The sequence below is a fragment of the Cervus elaphus genome, chromosome X, assembly GCF_910594005.1.
Source record: "Cervus elaphus chromosome X, mCerEla1.1, whole genome shotgun sequence".
NCBI lineage: Eukaryota > Metazoa > Chordata > Mammalia > Artiodactyla > Cervidae > Cervus > Cervus elaphus.
The window spans coordinates 25,532,039-25,549,251 of record NC_057848.1 but is presented as its reverse complement, the minus strand read 5'-3'; the positions used below and the strand labels follow the sequence as shown (position 1 = coordinate 25,549,251).

Below are 17,213 nucleotides of genomic sequence, written 5' to 3'. Positions count from 1 at the left end.
ATGGCAACCAACTTGAGTACTCTTGCCTGAGAATCCCATGGACAGAAGAGCCTGGCGGGCTGCAGTTCATAGGGTCACAAAGAGTTGGACATGACTGAAGTAACTTAGCACAAAAAAACATTAATAGAGGAAATTGAAGATGATTCAAGGAAATGGAAAGATATCCCATGCTCTTGGATTGAAAGAATTGTTAAAATGGCCATACTACCGAAAGGAATCTACAGAGTTAATGTGATCACTATCAAACAAATTACCCATTATATTTTTAACAGAACTAGAACAAATAATCCTAAAATTCATTTGGAACCATAAAAGACTCAGAATTGCCAAAGCAATACTAAAGAAAAAAAAAAAATGAAGCAGGAAGCATAGCCCTCCCAAACTTGAGACAGTATTACAAAGCTACAGTAGTGAAAACTGCATGATATTGGCACAAAAACAGACATATGGATCAATGGAACAGAATAGCCCATTAAGAACCCACACACCTATGGTCAATTGTGTAAAATGTGTACTCAGTCACTCAGTCGTGTCTGACTTTTTGTGACCCCATGGACTACACAGCCTGCCAGGCTCCTCCGTCTGTGGGATTCTCCAGGCAAGCATACTGGAGTAGGTTGCCATTTCCTTCTCCAGGGGATCTTCCCAACCCAGGGATTGAACCTGGGTCTCCTGTGTCTCCTGCATTGACAGGTGGATTCTTTACCACTGAGCCACCTGGGAAGCCCTAATGGTCAGTTAATTTTCAACAAAGGAGGTAAGAATACACAATGGGGAAAAGACAGTTTCTTCAGGAAGTGGTGCTGGGAAAGCTGAACAGCCACATGTAAATCAATGAAGTTGGAACACACCCTCTTACCATATATAAAAAATAAACTCAAAATGGCTTAAGGACTTAACCATAAAACATGACACCATAAAACTCCTAGAAGAGATCATACGCAAAACATTCTCTGACATTAATTATTTCAATGTTTTCTTAGGTCAGTCTCCCAAGGGAATAGAAATAAAAGCAAAAATAAACAATGGGACCTAATGAAACTTATAAGGTTTTACACAGCAAAGGAAACCATAAAAAAATGAAAACACAACTTACAGACTGGGAGAAAATACTTGAAAATTGTGCAACCAACAAGGGCTTAATTTCCAAAATATACAAACAGTTCATACAACTCAATAAGAAAAAACAAATGTCCCAGTTGAAAAATGGGGAGAAGATATAAAGATCTTCTCCAAAGAAGACATACAGATGCGCAATAGGCACATGAAAACATGATAAAAAAGATGACCAACATTGCTAATTATTAGAGAAATGCCAATCAAAACTACCTTAAGGTACCACCTCACACCAGTCAGAATGGCCATCATTAAAAAGTCTACAAATAACAGGGAATTCCCTGGCATCCCAGTGGTTAGGACTCCACACTTTCCTGCTGAGGGAATGGGTTCAACCCCTGGTTAGGGAACTAAGATCCTGTAAGTCGTACAGCATGGCCAACAAAAAAAAAAAAGTCACAAATAACAAATGCTGGAGAGGGTGTGTAGAAAAGGGAGCCCTCCTATACTGTTGGTGGAATGAAAGTTGGTACAGCTGCTATGGAAAACAGTATGAGGTTCCTCAAAAAACTAACAATAGAGCTACCATACGATCCAGCAACACTCTTGGGCATATATCTGAAAAATATGACAACTCTACTTTGAAAAGATACAGGTACCCCTATGTTCATAGCAGCACTATTCATGATAGCCAACACGTGGAGACAACCTAAACATCCATTGAATGGATAAAGATGTGATACATATGCAGTGGACTACTACTCAGCAATAAAAAGAAATGGAATTTTGCCATTTGTAGCAACGTGGATGAACCTAGAGATCATCATACTAAGTGAAGGAAGTCAGGAAAAGACAAACACCACTTATATGTAGAATCTAAAATATGGTACAGAGGAACCTATCTGCAAAGCAGGAGACTCATGGACACAAAGAACAGACCTGAGGTTGCCAAGGGTGGGGGATGAGACCGGGAGTTTGGGATTCGGTAGATGCAAAACTATTATATTTATGATGGATAAACAACAAGGTCCTAATGGAACTATAGGAACTATATTCAGTATCCTGTGATAAACCATAAAGGAAAAGAATATGAAAAAGAATGTATATATGTGTATATCTGAATCAGTTTGCTGCACCAGAGAAATTAACACATTGTAAATCAAGCATACTTCAATAAAAATTAAAGAAATAAGAAAAAACTGAGACTAGCCTTGAAAACTCCTTGAGCAGACAAAACCAGTTTAGTCACACAAGCAAGGCTTAATTTAACTTTGGGAGACTAACCTGACCTAGGTCATTTATTGCTTATGCTTCTGAGAATCGTAAGACAAAGTTGAACTGTTTTCCAAGGCTGATATGAGGTAACCACTGACCAATTCCCTACCGTTTAGGAAAATTCTGATAATATAAGCCATCACTGTGAAGAAAAAAAATCACTGCTATCATGCTCTGTAAACTACTTTATAACAGTACACCCCTGGGCCTCATTCCATGTTTTGGTTTAAATGCTCTGTGTTTACAAACTGTCTTTTTGGTGTGTGTGCAATAAATGTTCATTAACTACTACTTTGATGATTAATTGACTTTGTTATTTTTCTATGATTTTTTGGTAAATTATTTATTCATTTATTTAAGTTGTGCTGGGTCTTCATTGTTGTGTGGGCTTTTCTCTAGTTGCGGCAAGCAGGGGCTACTCTCTAGCTGCAGTGCACGAGTTTCTTCTCATTGTGGTGGCTTCTCTCATGGAACACAGGCTCTAGGGCACTTAGGCTTCAGCAGTTGTGGTGCATGTACTTAGTTGCTCCTCAGCACGTGGGATCTTCCGGAATCAGGGCTTGAATCTGCGTCTCTTGCATTGGCAGGTGGATTCTTATCTACCGCACCACCAGGGAAGTCTTTCTGTGATCCTTTGACAAGTCACAAAGATCACCATTGATTGTGACAAGGCACAATTGATTAAATCGTTGGTCATTGGTGATTGAACTTAGTCTTATTCAGCCTCTCACCCTTCTTCCCTCCTTAGAGGTCAGGGTGGGGGTGGAAACTGGAAGTTCCAACCCTCTAACATTGCAGCTTGGTTCCCCTGACAACCAGCCCCCATCCTAAAGTCATCTAGGGGATTTCAAAAGTATCCTCATTAACATAACCAAAGACACTTTGATTGCACTTGTTCAGTCGCTAAGTCCTGTCTGATTTCTCTGTGACCCCATGAACTGCAGCACACCAGGATTCCCTGGTGTGTCTTCCAGAGTTTGCTGAAACTCATGTTCATAGTGTTGGTGATGCCATGCAACTATCTCATCCTCTGATGCCCTCATCTCCTCCTGCCCTCAGTCTTTACAATGAGTCAGCTCTTTGCATCAGATGGCCAAAGTATTGGAGCTTCAGCATCAGTCCTTCCAATGCATATTCAGGGTTGATTTCTTTTAGGATGGACTGATTTGATCTCTTTGCAGTCCAAGGGACTCTCAAGAGTCTTCTCCCCCAGCACAGTTTGAAAGCATCAATTCTTCAGTGCTCAGCCTTCTTTATGGTCCAACTCTCACATCTGTACATGATTACTGGAAAAACCATAGCTTTGACTATACAGAGCTTTGTTGGCAAAGTGACGTCCCTGCTTTTTGATACACTCTCTAGGTTTGTCATAGCTTTTCTTGCAAAGAGCAAGTGTCCTTTAATTTCATGGCTGCAGTGCTGTCCTTAGTGACTTTGGAGCCCATGAAAAGAAAATATGTCACTGTTTCTCTTCCCCATCTATTTGCCATGAAATGTTGGAACTGGATGCCATGATCTTAGTTTTTTGAATGTTGAGTTTTAAGCCAGCTTTTTTCAATCTCCTCTTTCACCCTCATCAAGAGGCTCCTTAGTTCCTCTTTGCTTTCCCTGATTGCACTTATCACTTAGGAAATTCTAAGAGTTTTAGGAGCACAGTGCCAGGAATGGAGATAAAGACCAAATATATATTTTGTTATAAAGAAAGCAGCTCTTTTGCCCTTTTCCTATTTGCCCATTTCTGGTTCCCCTGTAACCTTAAAAGAACCTGATCATAGGAATGAGATCACCAGGCAATTTAAGCAAACTCCTGACTTATGTTCTCCTGAATGCACACCATGCCTCGCCTAACATGTTGATTCTTTTCCTAGACAGAAGTAAGTAGGCCTCCGCCCCCAGTAGCCCTCATAAGTAATCCTGCCAGCAAGATAACATCTGAAGAGTCAGCTAGTCTGCACACAAAGGAGAAGGATGCAGAAGCCAACCTCCTGCTTCAATGATTCCCTGAGATTCTTCCTCCTTTTCCCTTTAAAAACTGTCATGGCTGATCATAATCTTCAGAATTGGAGTGAGGACAAGAGTACACCTCCTCTCCAGCTTGCCTGCTTTTCTACTGACACTTGACCCTCCATTGCCGCCTTTCGAACAAGCAGTCAAATCTGCCTTTAGTAACAAGAAAGCAAAATATCACATATACCAAACCAAAAATGTTCACTGAAAAGATTTATTTTAGCAGCTCAGTTTTATCACATTCTACACATTTGTTCAATATATTTATATTTGTTCTGCATAGATGGCATATTAACTTTTATAGTTGACTTTTTCATTGGATATTTGCTGCTACCTGGCCTGAAGAAAGAGTCAGGAGGATAAATAAAACCCGCATGGTGGAAACGTAGAGCAGCGTTTCGGTTCTCAGCAGAACTTTACTGTGGTGTGCGCTTCAGTGTCTGCTTTTCTTCCTCTTCTTTCTCAAATCCTGAGCAGACGAGAGATCTTCCCTTGGGATATCGAGCACAACACTTACGCAGTTCTTCGATGACAGCCTGACACTTAGATTCCATGTAGTTGTTGGCTGAAAGACAGACAGGCAGACCCTAGTCATGATCTCATAGGACTCAGGCACAGGGACGTTGAGACCTGAACTTCCCAGTCCTTTTCACCTTAATGTACCTACAGACATGGAAGAAAGAGGATGTAACCACGTCCACTGAATTCTTTCTGATTTAGAGACCCATCGCAGCTTAATAAGGAAGAAAAGTATGATTTACAAAGTGCTCGAAAGATATTTTCACATCTAATTACTTTTTCTTTAAGGCTGATTACTTTAAGTGCCTTCTTCTAGGGCAGCGGTTTCTAACCTCCTCTCTTTTGTTTTTTTGTAGGGAGGAGTCACTAATCCCTTGCACATTAGTTTGCACTCAGTTTAAGGTGGCTGCCAGATGTTCCCAAAGAAACCTTTGCATTAGGGGTTGAGAAACTGCAGCCTCAGGGTTGAATTCTACTCTTTTTAACAGCTGAGCTAAGAATAAATTTATTTGGGGACTTCCCAGGTGGCGCTAGTGGTAAAGAACCCACCAGCCAATGCAGGAGGCATAAGGGATGCAGGTTTGATCCCTGGGTTGGGAAGATCCCCTGGGGAAGGGCATGGCAATCCACTCCAGTATTCTTGCCTGGAGAATCCCCATGGACAGAGGAGCCTGGTGGGCTGTAGTCCATGGGATCGCACAGAGTCAGACATGACTGAAGCGACTTCCCATGCATGAGCTAAGAATGGTTTTTACAGAAGGCTGTAAACACACACCCACACCCACAGCCACACACACCCACCCAAAGTCCTCCTGACCTCCAAAGCCTAAAATGTTTCCTGTTAGGTCCTTTACATAAAACATTTGCATATCCCTGCCAAAGATAGACCCTAAGTCTAGGAGGATTTGATCTAAAGGTTCTAGGTAAGCTGATTGATTTGAGTCCCCCAGTACTAAAATGGGGTGCATGGGGGTTAGTCTGGGATAGGAAAGACAATTCAGATTAGCAAGAGTGTGGTTGGGCGGCTAAGTCCAGGTTTAGACCCAGACCAAAGGAGTTCCAATCGTCACTGTGCCCCTTACTAGTTCTGTGACCCTGGACAAGTTACAAAGCTTATATCCATCTCACGGGTGAAAGGATTAAGTCAATGTTATTTAAAGCCCTTTCAATTGCGATTGTCATTCAGCGAGTATTTAATGGTCTCTATTTCAGTCCTTCCAGCTTTCACCATAGCAAGGGGGTGTAACCAGCTCTAACTTGATGTGTTTTCTCCTTTAGCCATATGATGCTAATTCAAATCAGGAAAGAATCAGAATCACCTAAGAATTTATGTGGGAGAAGAAATTGTGAAAAGCATTCTTTGCAGGCAGGCGGGCAGGGGGTGGATGACCTGGGCCCATGGTAATGAAAGCATGGAGTCCTAACCACTGGACTGCCAGGGAATTCCCCTTCCTTTTTTGTCAATTTGGAGAAAGGAAAGAAAAGGATGAATAAAATGGCATTCTTATTTTCCATTAACATTTCAGATTAAAAGATTTTAAAAATATTGCTTTCATCATAAATGGAAAAGTCCAAGAATGAAAGTTAAAGGTCAATGGAAATACACAAACAAGGGTTTTCTTTGGTGGTGAGTCTTTGGGTGAATTCTGAACATTTTCTCCTCTTTTGTTTCTATATTTTCATGGGGATCCATGTCTGTTACTTTAATAATGGGAAAAAATGATCAAAAAAATCAGTTTTCAAATTCAGATAGCCTTGTAGCTTTCTGCTAGTAATCACTGGCTGATTTAAACTGATAAGAACAGATACTACACTTGATCTTAGCCAAAAGGCCGAGAAGCGGTCACTGGCTGATTTAAAAAACTAAAATCTTCTAGCACTTGGTCCAGCAAAATGGACAAATCATATCAAATATGCCTTAGCTGAAATTAACTTTTGCCTTTAAGTTAGTTGCTGAATCCCAATTGTATTTTCACCCCCACACCTTCTAACCTGATTGCTCTTAAAAAGTGAGTTGTCGGCCACCAAAGTGAGTTTGTAAAGTATGACCAACCCATTTAAAACTAGTCTTTTTTAAAAATGACTTTGCTCAGCTTAGTGATTATCAACTCTGGCTGTGTATTAAAAATTCACCTGGTTAACTATTTCGATTGAGTCCTACCCAGACCCCAGCTGCAGAGAGTGTGATTTAATTGTTCTAGGCAAGTTTTTGAAGTTCTCCAGGTGATTCTAAACGTACAACCAGGATTTGTTAACCCTAAGCTTAGGTCACATTGCTTTATTTTCTGCCATCTTTGTTGATATAATGAGGAAAATCTTGAGGATAAATTAATTACAGAAATATTATATTGTGAGTAGAGTTAGTATTGTCTGCTGATAAAAAGAACATTTGGTCTCTTGTTAGTTCACAGATAAAGTGGAAACATAGAAAAAGCATTTAACGTACTACCTTGTAAACATTTCTGTATTTCACAGGCTTGTTTCTGGCACGGATCCTTCTGCGGCATATCCAGAAAACTAAAATAAGAAAAATTATGTTTATTTTGTTTTTTATACATAAAGACTTTAAACCCCCTCTAGATGGAATTTTCTTCTGAGACAAGCAGTATGCTCTTACAATTGCTGGAAAACAATTACACTAAAACATTCTTCCATTTCAGAGGATGAATATGCTGTATTTGTATAATATTGCATTTGGCTTGGAAGATATAAATAGCTTGAAAAAAACCCTTGAATTCAACTCATCTTGACCACTGTAAACCAACATTGGGCTAGAGGAGCCAGAGCTGCAACCTGACGGCTCTATGACTTACAGAACCACCTTTATAAACGATTTAACTCCTTGAGCCTTTTTCCTAATTATTGATGTGTAAAATAGGGATAATACCTACCTGAAAGCACTGATGGAAGGATTAAATGTCATAAAGGCGATAAACTGCATAGAACAGTGCCTGGAAGGCAGTAAGGACTGAACACATGATCGCTATTATTCCCGAGATTTTTTAACAAGTAAAACCTTACTTTTAATGTACATAAAGTGCTATGAGTATTTTAACTCAGGGAATGTCTTTATCGGGTAGTGAATCAGCAATATTTGGTGCTATTACTACTTCCTGAGAAAGGTGCTAGGTAAGCAGTTAAAATTTTTCTTGGAGTTCTTACAGAAACCAACTTCAGATATTTGAAACCAGAGAATAAACTTAAGTGCCCATGATTCTGATCAGCAACTTCTAATAATGTGAAGACACCATTTCAGAAAGGAAAAAGGCCCAGGAGCCTTGGTAGCTATTTCATGAATGCAAATAATCTCCTTTCTCTCTTTTTTTCCCCTCAGAGCCCCCTAACTTCTCAGTAGATCTGAGTTAGGTCAGTACTGGGATGGGAAACACTGGCGCAAAACCTAGGATATTTACAGGATGGGAGAAGGAAAGGCAGGTGAATTGCTGCAGGGCAAATAAGCGACAAAGAGATGCTGATGCTGCTAGCAGTTGCTCTCTTCTCTCTAAATCAGTACCAAGTCCTTGGTGATCGGGGCATCTGTTCTGTAGCAGGTGCTGACTTTTGTGGGATTCATCAGATCCCAGGTCCAGCGGATGATGTCCGTTAACGGGTCTATGGCAATTTCCAAAGGAGTCAATGGCAAGTTACGTATCCTAACTACGTGCTTGTGTTGGCTTGCTTTCTGCCTGCATAACCCTTCCTCTGCAGTTCCACTTTCCGTGTTCTTCATGGCCCTTTCTAAACTTCTGTGTTCTTGAGCAGTTTTTCACCCCGTGCCCCACCCCACCCCCAGGCCCACAGGTGGGTGCACTGCAGTGGTGAATGTCGTGATTGTCATTTACTGAACAGAACAGTGGAGCATCTCTTCCTAGAATCCCAGCACCTGGGGGGGTGGAAAAGAAAAGATCATTAGCATCACCACGATCAGAGCGAAAAAGAAGCAGCAGGGTAGGGAGGGGGGAGAGAGAGAAAATACATACCCGGTTAATCATCAGGCAAAAGCTTAAGCAACAGCTCCTGTACGCCCCTGACCTGCCAGAAAAAGAAAAGTTTATAGAGTACTCTGTCATAAGAGGCCCAGGACAATGAAAAAAAACATGATTAAGCAACAGGCCTACCATTAAATGATGCTGGATTTGCCACAAGCGAGAGTTGTTGTCCATGTAGCGCTCCTCGGGGTAGAGTTGCCACATGAGAGGTAGCTGGGAGGTGAGAAGGTGGCTTGGCCTGGCTGCATCACCTAAAGGAACCTGAACTTGCTGAACTCGGGCCCTTAGGAAGCTCGTCTCCTGGTGGAGAGAAGCGATCACACAGAAAACCAGAGACTTCAGGATGGTGCGATGGATGTGCTTGAAAGCAAAAAATCGATCAAGAAATCCGCAAAGGAGAAACAATTACCTCTTCCAGGACGGCCACCCACGTGCGCTGGTACTCGTCGCGGTAGACACCCTCTTGGTGAACCCAGAGGCGATCGGGTGGGGCCCCCACATCCTGTCCTGCCATCCTGGGCTTTGGGGTCCAATGCTAGCCCTGCTTTTCTCCAGCTAAGCCTGCAGCACCCGTGCACAGGACACAGGTGTGACTTTGGGGCTTGGATTGAACACACCCATGAGCCAGGGGACCTGGTACTAGCAACCACCAACTAGAAGCCAACCTCTTTGACGCCTACTCGCACTGTCTACACTGAACCCAGGGCATCTGAAGCTCGTGGCTGGTTTGAAACTTGGGGCGGAACCTCGGGTGAGGCTGCTGACGGCGAAGCACTTGAGAACTTGGGCAGGGAAGGGGTTCTGGGGACACGTAGGAACAGCGCTAATGGGAAGCCAGGGGTTGGGGGCTGGTCTCGCAGTCTTTGCATTCCGCAAGCAGCATTGGACAAAATGTAGTGAGCCATGGAGTATGCACAGCAGTGCACAGGACACACTTATTGGGGCAGGAAAGCAGTAGAACAGACACATGCATGCCATCCGTCCCCAAGTAAAAGCCCTTTCCAAGCAGTTTCGATCTTAAAAGGTAAGACTGTGCAGGTCAAATCATGTAATCATGTATGTGGCTTTCTAAATGGCAATCAGAATTTTATTTTAAAGGGCAAACGACCTATTTACCAGTTTTCTTAGAAAGCTTACTTATAGGGGCTAGGCATTTCCAGAAGGCAGTTTTCTTTTTAGGGAAAATATATAAGGTCACATCATGGAATGTTTCAGTTCCAAGAGACTCTGGGATCATGATGGTTCAGAGTTGAGAGACGGCAAATGAGAGTTACCCATCTCAATTCATTCTTATGCTTCAGGTGTCACAGGAGCCCATTCTCCCACAGATGGATGGCTTTACATTCTGTTTTCCCTAGTCAGAAGAGCAGAAAAGCCCACCTGCTCTTTGAGAGGTGTTAAGTGAAGCACACTTTCGGGGCCAACTCTTACATAACACAAACTCAGCTCTACTATGAGGATCCTCTGCCCACTTCTGGATCGGATTTCAGGGTCTCACAATAACTTGACCTGCATTTTGCAGGAATGAACCTTTGGGGGCCAGGTTACAGCATCACAGGGTGGCTTCCCTGGACCTCTACATTGGGCAGGGTGCAGACATGCCATTGGGGAATCCACTCCAAAAAAACAGAGGCCTTCTATTCCCACTGGGTGACCATTAGGTAAGAGAGGGGCTGCAATATGGCTTGGGAGGTTGCTAAACCCTCAAAATGAGATTGTCAAGAGCAAACAAGAAGCCAGAACGTAGGGTGAAGTCTGAGAGGAGAACTGAGATGAACCCAGCCTTCTTTGCCAGAACAAGCTGAGTCTTATTTGTTGTTGTTTTTCCTTAACATTAGTTAAGGAAATTTTTAGTTTACCTTCCTTGTTAGTTTACCTTCACTGAAAGGTACATGGAAATATGTTTGAGAGAGGGAGGAAATGGTTTGATTGGCATGAATGATTTATGAGCAGCACAGTTGCTTTGCCCATTGTACCCTGAGTGGACCTGACTCTGAGCTTATCATACCTTTTGTCTTATGAGTAAGTAAGAAAGTGTTAGTCGCTCAGTCGTGCCCGACTCTGCGACCCCATGGACTGCAGGCCATCAGACTCCGCTGTCCATGAGATTTTCCAGGCAAGGATACTGGAGTGGGTCATCACGCCTTTCTCCAGGGGATCTTCCCAACCCAGGGATCGAACTTGGGTCTCCTGCATTGCAGACAGATTCTTTACCGACTGAGCTACAAGGAAAGCCCTTTGTCTTACACGACTCTCTTATTTCAAACTCATCAAAGGCAGAACGCCTTCTCCTTAACCAAATCCTGATTTCTCTCGGTGGCAACATAGCCTCTCCTGATCCTGCAGACTCAAAACTTGACTTTTCCTGTACTTCCTCCTCTTCTTCAGTGGGTACATCCCACCTGTCACCAATGACAACCAGCGCCACTATCACTATTATTTGAGACCAACTTCCCCCCGATAGCAGGTTCATTGTGTCTAGTGCTGTATCCTTGTTCTCCCTGTCCAGTTCAGTTCAGTTGCTCAGTCATGTCCGACTCTTTGCAACCCCAAGGACGGCAGCACAGCAGGCCTCCCTGTCCATCACCAACTGCCGGAGTCTACCCAAACTCATGTCCATTGAGTTGGTGATGCCATCCAACCATCTCATCCTCTGTCGTCCCCTTCTCCTCCTGCCCTCAAACTTTCCCAGCATCAGGGTCTTTTCCAATGAGTCAGCTCTTCGTTTCAGGTGGCCAAAGTACTGGAGTTTCAGCTTCAACATCAGTCCTTCCAATGGACACCCAGGACTGATCTCCGTTAGAATGGACTGGTTGGATCTCCTTGCAGTCTCCCTGTCCACTCACGTATAATATGCCTTCCCAGTCCTCTCTGCCTATCTCAGTGCTGTGACCACAGAGGGTATGTCTGCCTCCTTGATGAAAACATCTTGCCTCTGATGACTACTGAACATTTATGTTTAAAAGTCACATTTTGGCCACTAATTATAAATTGCTTTGCATTTTGCTCTGCTTATTTCACAAGTCCTGTCCCTGCCCCACCCCAATATAGTATTACAAGCACCTAGACAGAAGGAATAACATAGTACTGGGCAGGACTGGGGCACTGTGAGCCTCAAATACTAGTCAGTGTTCCTGGGCGTGGATGGACATGGTATGCTGAGTAGACAGACAAAAGGCCATATAAACATGGGTAGAGAGTGGTTCATTCTTTGGGTAGATTAGATATCTGTTTGTTATTTTGTTCAAAGCCTTTTTTTCCATTTAGCAGACACAACTATTGTGCCTCTCTTCCCTGCCCCCCACCCCACAGCTTTGGAAAGGAGCGAGCCAAGAAAAGAAAAACAGTAAGTAGGAATGTCAAAAAGAGAGTCAAGTCTGAATTTTGAATACAGAAGAAATCGGTGTGTTCCCCCCACCCGCCTTTAAAGTAGAAACCCAGTGTTGAGGGTTTTAGGGCCATCTCAACTTCACAGGTAGGCCCTGGCAACAACTAACAGATTGTCACACTGACATTTACATGTTTTGAAGGAAAAGCAAACGTTTACTGGTTACCCTGACTTTGAAAGGAGATACAGCCAGCAGAATAGAGGGCCAACCAATTGGATGGGCTAAGTTAGGAAGAATCACTACCAAGGGGCCTGTGAACCTCTGCGAAATATTCTTAGAGGAAGGGCACCACGTGTACCACTGTGGCCCACAGGACAACATGCTGGACATTGGTGGGGTGAGCCTGGGGACAAGCCCCAGCACACAGCCCTGGACTCCCACTCGGAGATGCGTGATGGCCCAGTGGAAGGCAACTGCAGGGATCAAGGGACTGAGAAGCTGCCCTGTGAATGCAAACCAACAAGAACCTCAGCTGAGAAACGCAAAGGCTCAGTGAGAGGGATGAAGAGCAAAGCCCCCAGAATCATCGGAGAAGGCAATGGCACCCCACTCCAGTACTCTTGCCTGGAAAATCCCACAGACGGAGGAGCCTGGTAGGCTGCAGTCGATGGGGTCGCTAAGAGTTGGACATGACTGAGCGACTTTGCTTTCATTTTCACTTTCATGCATTGGAGAAGGAAACGGCAACCCACTCCAGTGTTCTTGCCTGGAGAATCCCAGGGACGGGGGAGCCTGGTGGACTGCCGTCTATGGGGTCGCACAGAGTTGGACACGACTGAAGTGACTTAGCAGCCCCAGGATCACAGGTTGTATGAACGGAACACAGTCTCCCCAGAGGTGATCCTTGGGACGCTGGCCCCTAACTTTTTCTTGGTCAAGTAAGTTTGGGAATCTTAGGGAAGCATAAAGCACCTAAGGATAATAAAAGCTCTGGCAAGTTACGCAGTCACGAAACTTAAACATTCTCCCCAATTTATCTGACTAGAGAACATTCTTCTCTATATGACACTTGTGCATAAACTTCAGGGCCCTGTGAACTAAGATGAATCTCTGAAAACCTCGAGATAAACTTAGGTACAAAGTGCAATACAACACACAGAACATAACCCTGTTCCACTCAACTCAAGGAACACTACCAGATGCAAATTCAAGTGGACTCAAACAAGTGTTTACAGGGACTTCCCTGGCAGTCCAGTGGTTAAGAGTCTGTGCTCCCAATTCAGGGTGCATGGGTTCCATCCCTGGTGGGGGAACAAAGGTTCCTGCATGCCTCACAGTGTGGCCAAAAAAAGTGTTTATATTCCTTTATTACCCATGAATGTAGGGCTTCCCAGGTGGCGCTCGTGGTAAAGAATCCACCTGCCAATGCAGGAGACATAAGAGACATGGGTTCGATTCCTGGGTGGGGAAGATCCCCTGGAGGAGAAAATGGCAACCCACTCTAGAATTCTTGCCCTGAAAACTCCATGGGCCGAGGAGCCTGGCAGGCTACAATCCATGGAGTAACAAAGAGTCGGACATGACTGAACGACTGAGCATACCCATGAATACACTAAAAAAGATTGCCCCCATGGGGGTTACCTTGATGGTAACCTGAATATGACCAGGGACCACACTGGCCTAGATAGACTATTTATTAGTAAGGCGGGTTTGTAAACTATTTTAAATAGATGACAGATCACAAAGAAGGACTTCCTTAGGTATGTACGTACAACCATTATTTTTCATGTATAGAATGAATTATTGTCTCTTTTTAAAAATTTATAATTTGGTTTAACTTCCAGGTGTTTGAACAGCTTTCAAACTTGAATCAGTCAAATACACTTATTTTATTTGAAGTGAATTAATAAACTCATCTAATTACAATGAGTGAAGTTATTAATATCAAGAATGCCAGCCCTGGAGTCAGCCTGACCTGTATATGAATGCTGGTTTTGCCACTTCTTAGCTCTGTGACCTCAGATAAGTTAAGCTCTCTACACTCCAGCTTTCTAAAATGTTAAATGAGATAAAGAACATATTGATCATGATTGTCAGCACTTACTTAGCAGTTTCTACATGTCTTATATATATTGACACTTGCCATCTTCACAATGACTCATGAGATACTATGATTACCTTCACTTAAAGATGACGGAAGTAAGGCACAGAGAAGTTAGCTAACTTGCATAAGGTAACACAGCTAGGAAGTTGCAGACGCCGGTTCCAACTTGGGCAGTTTACACATATGAGACATAGAGATGCTTCGTAGTCTAGCACATAGTAAACTTGACATAAATGTTATTTTTTTCTACTCCAATTAAACTTTAGAGCTGTCTAATGCACCCATGAGCATTATAAAAGAGACTGTCAATGTTGAATGTGAGATTGACTAACACCAACCACAGACAAAAGGTGTTTTTCTTCTCTTTTAGTGCTGCCTAAAAGTGGTTATAAACGGAAGAAGTCCCATCAGAAAACATAATAACAACAGCCATTCGTGCACCATCAGCTCAGGGCACACTAGCCGCGAAGAGCAATTGAAAAGAATACATGCTGTAAAATCGAAGCTTAAGAGCAAAATTGGATAGGTCGAGTATAATCGCACACTTGAAATGTCGCCCCTGCTTCATCATTAGCAAAACGAATAGTGGAAGGATCTGTAATATGATTCTTAAACTTCAGGTAAACAATGCAGGTTGCTGGCATGGATGTTCCTGATAGTTCCACGGGACGTTGGCCCTATTTGTGGGGAGATTGGGGTTGGAACTGACTTGGGAGAAGAGCAAAGCATCAACACGTCCTCCAGCAGCACCCTGGGCGTGTTCCCTTTCCAGTACTGGCCTGTTCGCCTGGCTCCCAGACTACACACGAAACCGGTCAAACCAACAGGCACTGACCGGCCGTAGCGGCAGCACCGCATAGATTGTCTTTGATTTAGACTCATTCGAGAACCTGCGTGTAATTTCTAGCCTTGGCAGTTGGGAGATGCGTACTTTCCCTTATGGCGTGTTTATCACACCTTCAAAGAAAATGACTTTTACGTATAATTTCACCGGGTCTGATATCACCGAGACAAGGCGAGCTGAGGAAACTCGTGCGTATCTGCGGCGATCTGAGACACATCCGACCTCGAATCGAAACTTGAGTTCCCCTTTCCCTTTCCCTGTATCAAACACAGAGATACCTAAAAGCCTTCGGAGAAAGTAGCAGCCACCAAGCTTAGGAGTGATACTTTTCAGATACAGTGTAGCACTGTTTCTGCCAAGAGGTTACTCACATGAATATAGTGTTTCTTGGGCTAATTAATCCGCCTCAAGAGCAGCGAGGCTACAACTTCAGGTCACCCACCCCGGGCCACTCAAGCCGAGATCGGGACGTGAGCCCGGGGCGAGCCGAGGCGCATTCCGAGCCGAGGTCACCGAACCGAAGTTACGGGGCGCGGGCCGGTTACCGGAAGTGGTCCAGTGAAAGAGTGGTCCCAAATTCAGGGCCCCTAACTTGGAAACAAAATAAAAGAACACCTTAACTCGGGACCCAATTTCCAAAGAGTGTCCCCTGGGCGCGAGAAGGCCGGCGGGGGCAGTGATGCCGCTGGCGGGAGGTCCCCGGAGCGTGTAGGCCGCGCACGGCTCTTCTCGGCGGGCGGGCAAAATGGGCGCCGGCGAGCAGGAGGCGCCGGCCCGGCCGTACGCCCGTTCCTCACACACCACGTCCGCCCGCGGCCCGACAGCGCCGCCTCCCTGCCGCCCCCCGAGCCCGGCCCCACGTCCTGCCCGCGGCCGGCCACCGCCCTCCGCCCCGACGGCCACGCCTGCCTCAACCGGCGCGGGCGTTTCCCAGGTGCCGCTGGGCCGGCCCCGCCCCCGCGTCCCAAGCTCCTCCCCCGCGCGCCCGCCCGCCCTGCCCCACGCCCCAGGCCCCGCCTCGCCCCAAGCCCCGCCCCCGCCCTCCCGCCCGCCCACTCGCACCCCAGGCCCGGCTCCCACGTCCCAAGCTCCGCCCCCATGCCCCGCCCCACGCCCGGCCCCCACGTCCCAAGCTCCGCCCCCGCGCGCCCACCCGCCCCGTCCCTCGCCCCAGGCCCCGACTCCGCGTCCCAAGCCCCGCCTCCACGTCCCAAGCTCCGCCCCCGCGAGCCCGCCCACTCCGCGCCCCAGGCCCTGCTCCCACGTCCCCAGCTCCGCCCCCGCGCGCCCCGCCCCGCCCCGCGCCCCAGGCCCCGCCCCCCGCGGAACCCGCCCGGCTGAGCGGCGGGTTGGCCAGGCCCGAGCTGGCCGGAGGCGGACGTGAGCGGGCCGGGCCAAGATGGCGGTGCAGGTGGTGCAGGCAGTGCAAGCGGTCCATCTGGAGTCGGACGCCTTCCTCGTGTGTCTCAACCACGCTCTGAGCACGGAGAAGGAAGAGGTGATGGGGCTGTGCATTGGGGAGGTAAGTCAGCCGCCCAGCTCGGCCAGGACCCTGCCGAGCGGTCCCCCCACTTCCCCGGGTGGCTGCTGGCCGCGCCCGGGGCTCTGCAGGCCACAGGCCCCCTCGGCTCATCCTTGGATAGGTCCTTCCCTTTGCCTCGGCTCGCTGAAAGCTTCTGGAGCCCTCCACAAGCCCCCAGCGGTCCCCATCAAGCCTTGGGGAGCGGCGGGGGGGGGAGGGAAGACTTGGATTTTCTCCTGGGTGTGCTCAGTCCTGGCCGACTCTTTGCGATCCCGTGTATTGCAGCCCGCCAGGCTCCTCCGTCCGTGACATTCTCCAGGCAAGAATACTGGAGTGGCTTGCCATTTCCTCCTCCAGGATATCTTCCCCACACAGGGGTAGAACCTGGGTCTCCTTCATCTCCTACATTGGTAGGCGGGTTGTACTGTGTGGCTTTTCTTTAGATCTGGAGTTACCACCCCAGTGACCAAACCCGCGAGTCAGAACAGAAAGAATCTGTTATAGTGAGGCCATCAGTGTATTAGGAAGCAGGCGTCCACGATTAGGGCCTTCACTGTCCCTCTGGGAG

The 17,213-nt window shown here is 45.9% G+C and overlaps 4 protein-coding genes and 1 pseudogene across 8 annotated transcripts in view; 2 read left to right on the top strand and 3 right to left on the bottom strand.

Annotated features, from left to right (window-relative positions):
- Nucleotides 1-4,538: 4,538 nt before the first annotated feature.
- Nucleotides 4,539-15,568, bottom strand: CMC4 (C-X9-C motif containing 4). 3 transcript variants are annotated; one of them, XM_043896786.1, is made up of 5 exons: nt 8,976-8,990; nt 8,838-8,889; nt 8,700-8,740; nt 7,307-7,374; nt 4,539-4,903 (listed from the first exon to the last, which is right to left on the bottom strand). In XM_043896786.1, the coding sequence occupies exons 3-5, from the start codon at nt 8,717-8,719 to the stop codon at nt 4,755-4,757; spliced, it is 237 nt and encodes a 78-aa protein (XP_043752721.1). In that variant the 5' UTR covers nt 8,720-8,740; nt 8,838-8,889; nt 8,976-8,990; the 3' UTR covers nt 4,539-4,754. The 3 variants fall into 3 exon arrangements, with proteins under 3 accessions (XP_043752721.1, XP_043752722.1, XP_043752720.1); XM_043896787.1 differs by lacking the exons at nt 8,700-8,740; nt 8,838-8,889; nt 8,976-8,990 and adding an exon at nt 15,495-15,568; XM_043896785.1 differs by lacking the exons at nt 8,700-8,740; nt 8,838-8,889; nt 8,976-8,990 and adding an exon at nt 8,372-8,685.
- On the bottom strand, nt 6,540-6,701 carry LOC122690899 (annotated as a pseudogene).
- Nucleotides 8,700-15,630, bottom strand: MTCP1 (mature T cell proliferation 1). The gene is made up of 5 exons (XM_043896784.1): nt 15,495-15,630; nt 9,256-9,407; nt 8,976-9,146; nt 8,838-8,889; nt 8,700-8,740 (listed from the first exon to the last, which is right to left on the bottom strand). The coding sequence occupies exons 2-4, from the start codon at nt 9,358-9,360 to the stop codon at nt 8,842-8,844; spliced, it is 324 nt and encodes a 107-aa protein (XP_043752719.1). The 5' UTR covers nt 9,361-9,407; nt 15,495-15,630; the 3' UTR covers nt 8,700-8,740; nt 8,838-8,841.
- On the top strand, nt 15,495-16,464 carry LOC122689395 (vegetative cell wall protein gp1-like). The gene is made up of 2 exons (XM_043895789.1): nt 15,495-15,673; nt 15,765-16,464. The coding sequence occupies exons 1-2, from the start codon at nt 15,495-15,497 to the stop codon at nt 16,462-16,464; spliced, it is 879 nt and encodes a 292-aa protein (XP_043751724.1).
- BRCC3 (BRCA1/BRCA2-containing complex subunit 3) overlaps nt 16,448-17,213 on the top strand; it is a 61,699-nt gene continuing 60,933 nt past the window's right edge. For all 3 annotated transcript variants that reach the window (XM_043896050.1, XM_043896051.1, XM_043896049.1), the window contains exon 1: nt 16,448-16,645. In XM_043896050.1, the coding sequence (XP_043751985.1) occupies nt 16,523-16,645 (123 nt within the window). In that variant the 5' untranslated portion in view covers nt 16,448-16,522. The remainder of the gene's footprint in view (nt 16,646-17,213) is intronic.

Coding starts and splice junctions, on each gene's coding strand:
- MTCP1 (XM_043896784.1), bottom strand. CDS start 9,360: ATGGCAGGACAGGATGTGGGGGCCCCACCCGATCGCCTCTGGGTTCAC. Junction 9,147..9,255: donor GGGTGGCCGTCCTGGAAGAG/GTAATTGTTTCT, acceptor TCTCTCCACCAG/GAGACGAGCTTCCTAAGGGC. Junction 8,890..8,975: donor AAATCCAGCATCATTTAATG/GTAGGCCTGTTG, acceptor TTTTTCTGGCAG/GTCAGGGGCGTACAGGAGCT.
- LOC122689395 (XM_043895789.1), top strand. CDS start 15,495: ATGAATATAGTGTTTCTTGGGCTAATTAATCCGCCTCAAGAGCAGCGA. Junction 15,674..15,764: donor GCGCGGGCCGGTTACCGGAA/GTGGTCCAGTGA, acceptor CAATTTCCAAAG/AGTGTCCCCTGGGCGCGAGA.
- CMC4 (XM_043896785.1), bottom strand. CDS start 8,394: ATGCCCCGATCACCAAGGACTTG. Junction 7,375..8,371: donor CCCCGATCACCAAGGACTTG/GTACTGATTTAG, acceptor TTCTTATTTTAG/TTTTCTGGATATGCCGCAGA. Junction 4,904..7,306: donor AATACAGAAATGTTTACAAG/GTAGTACGTTAA, acceptor TCTGTCTTTCAG/CCAACAACTACATGGAATCT.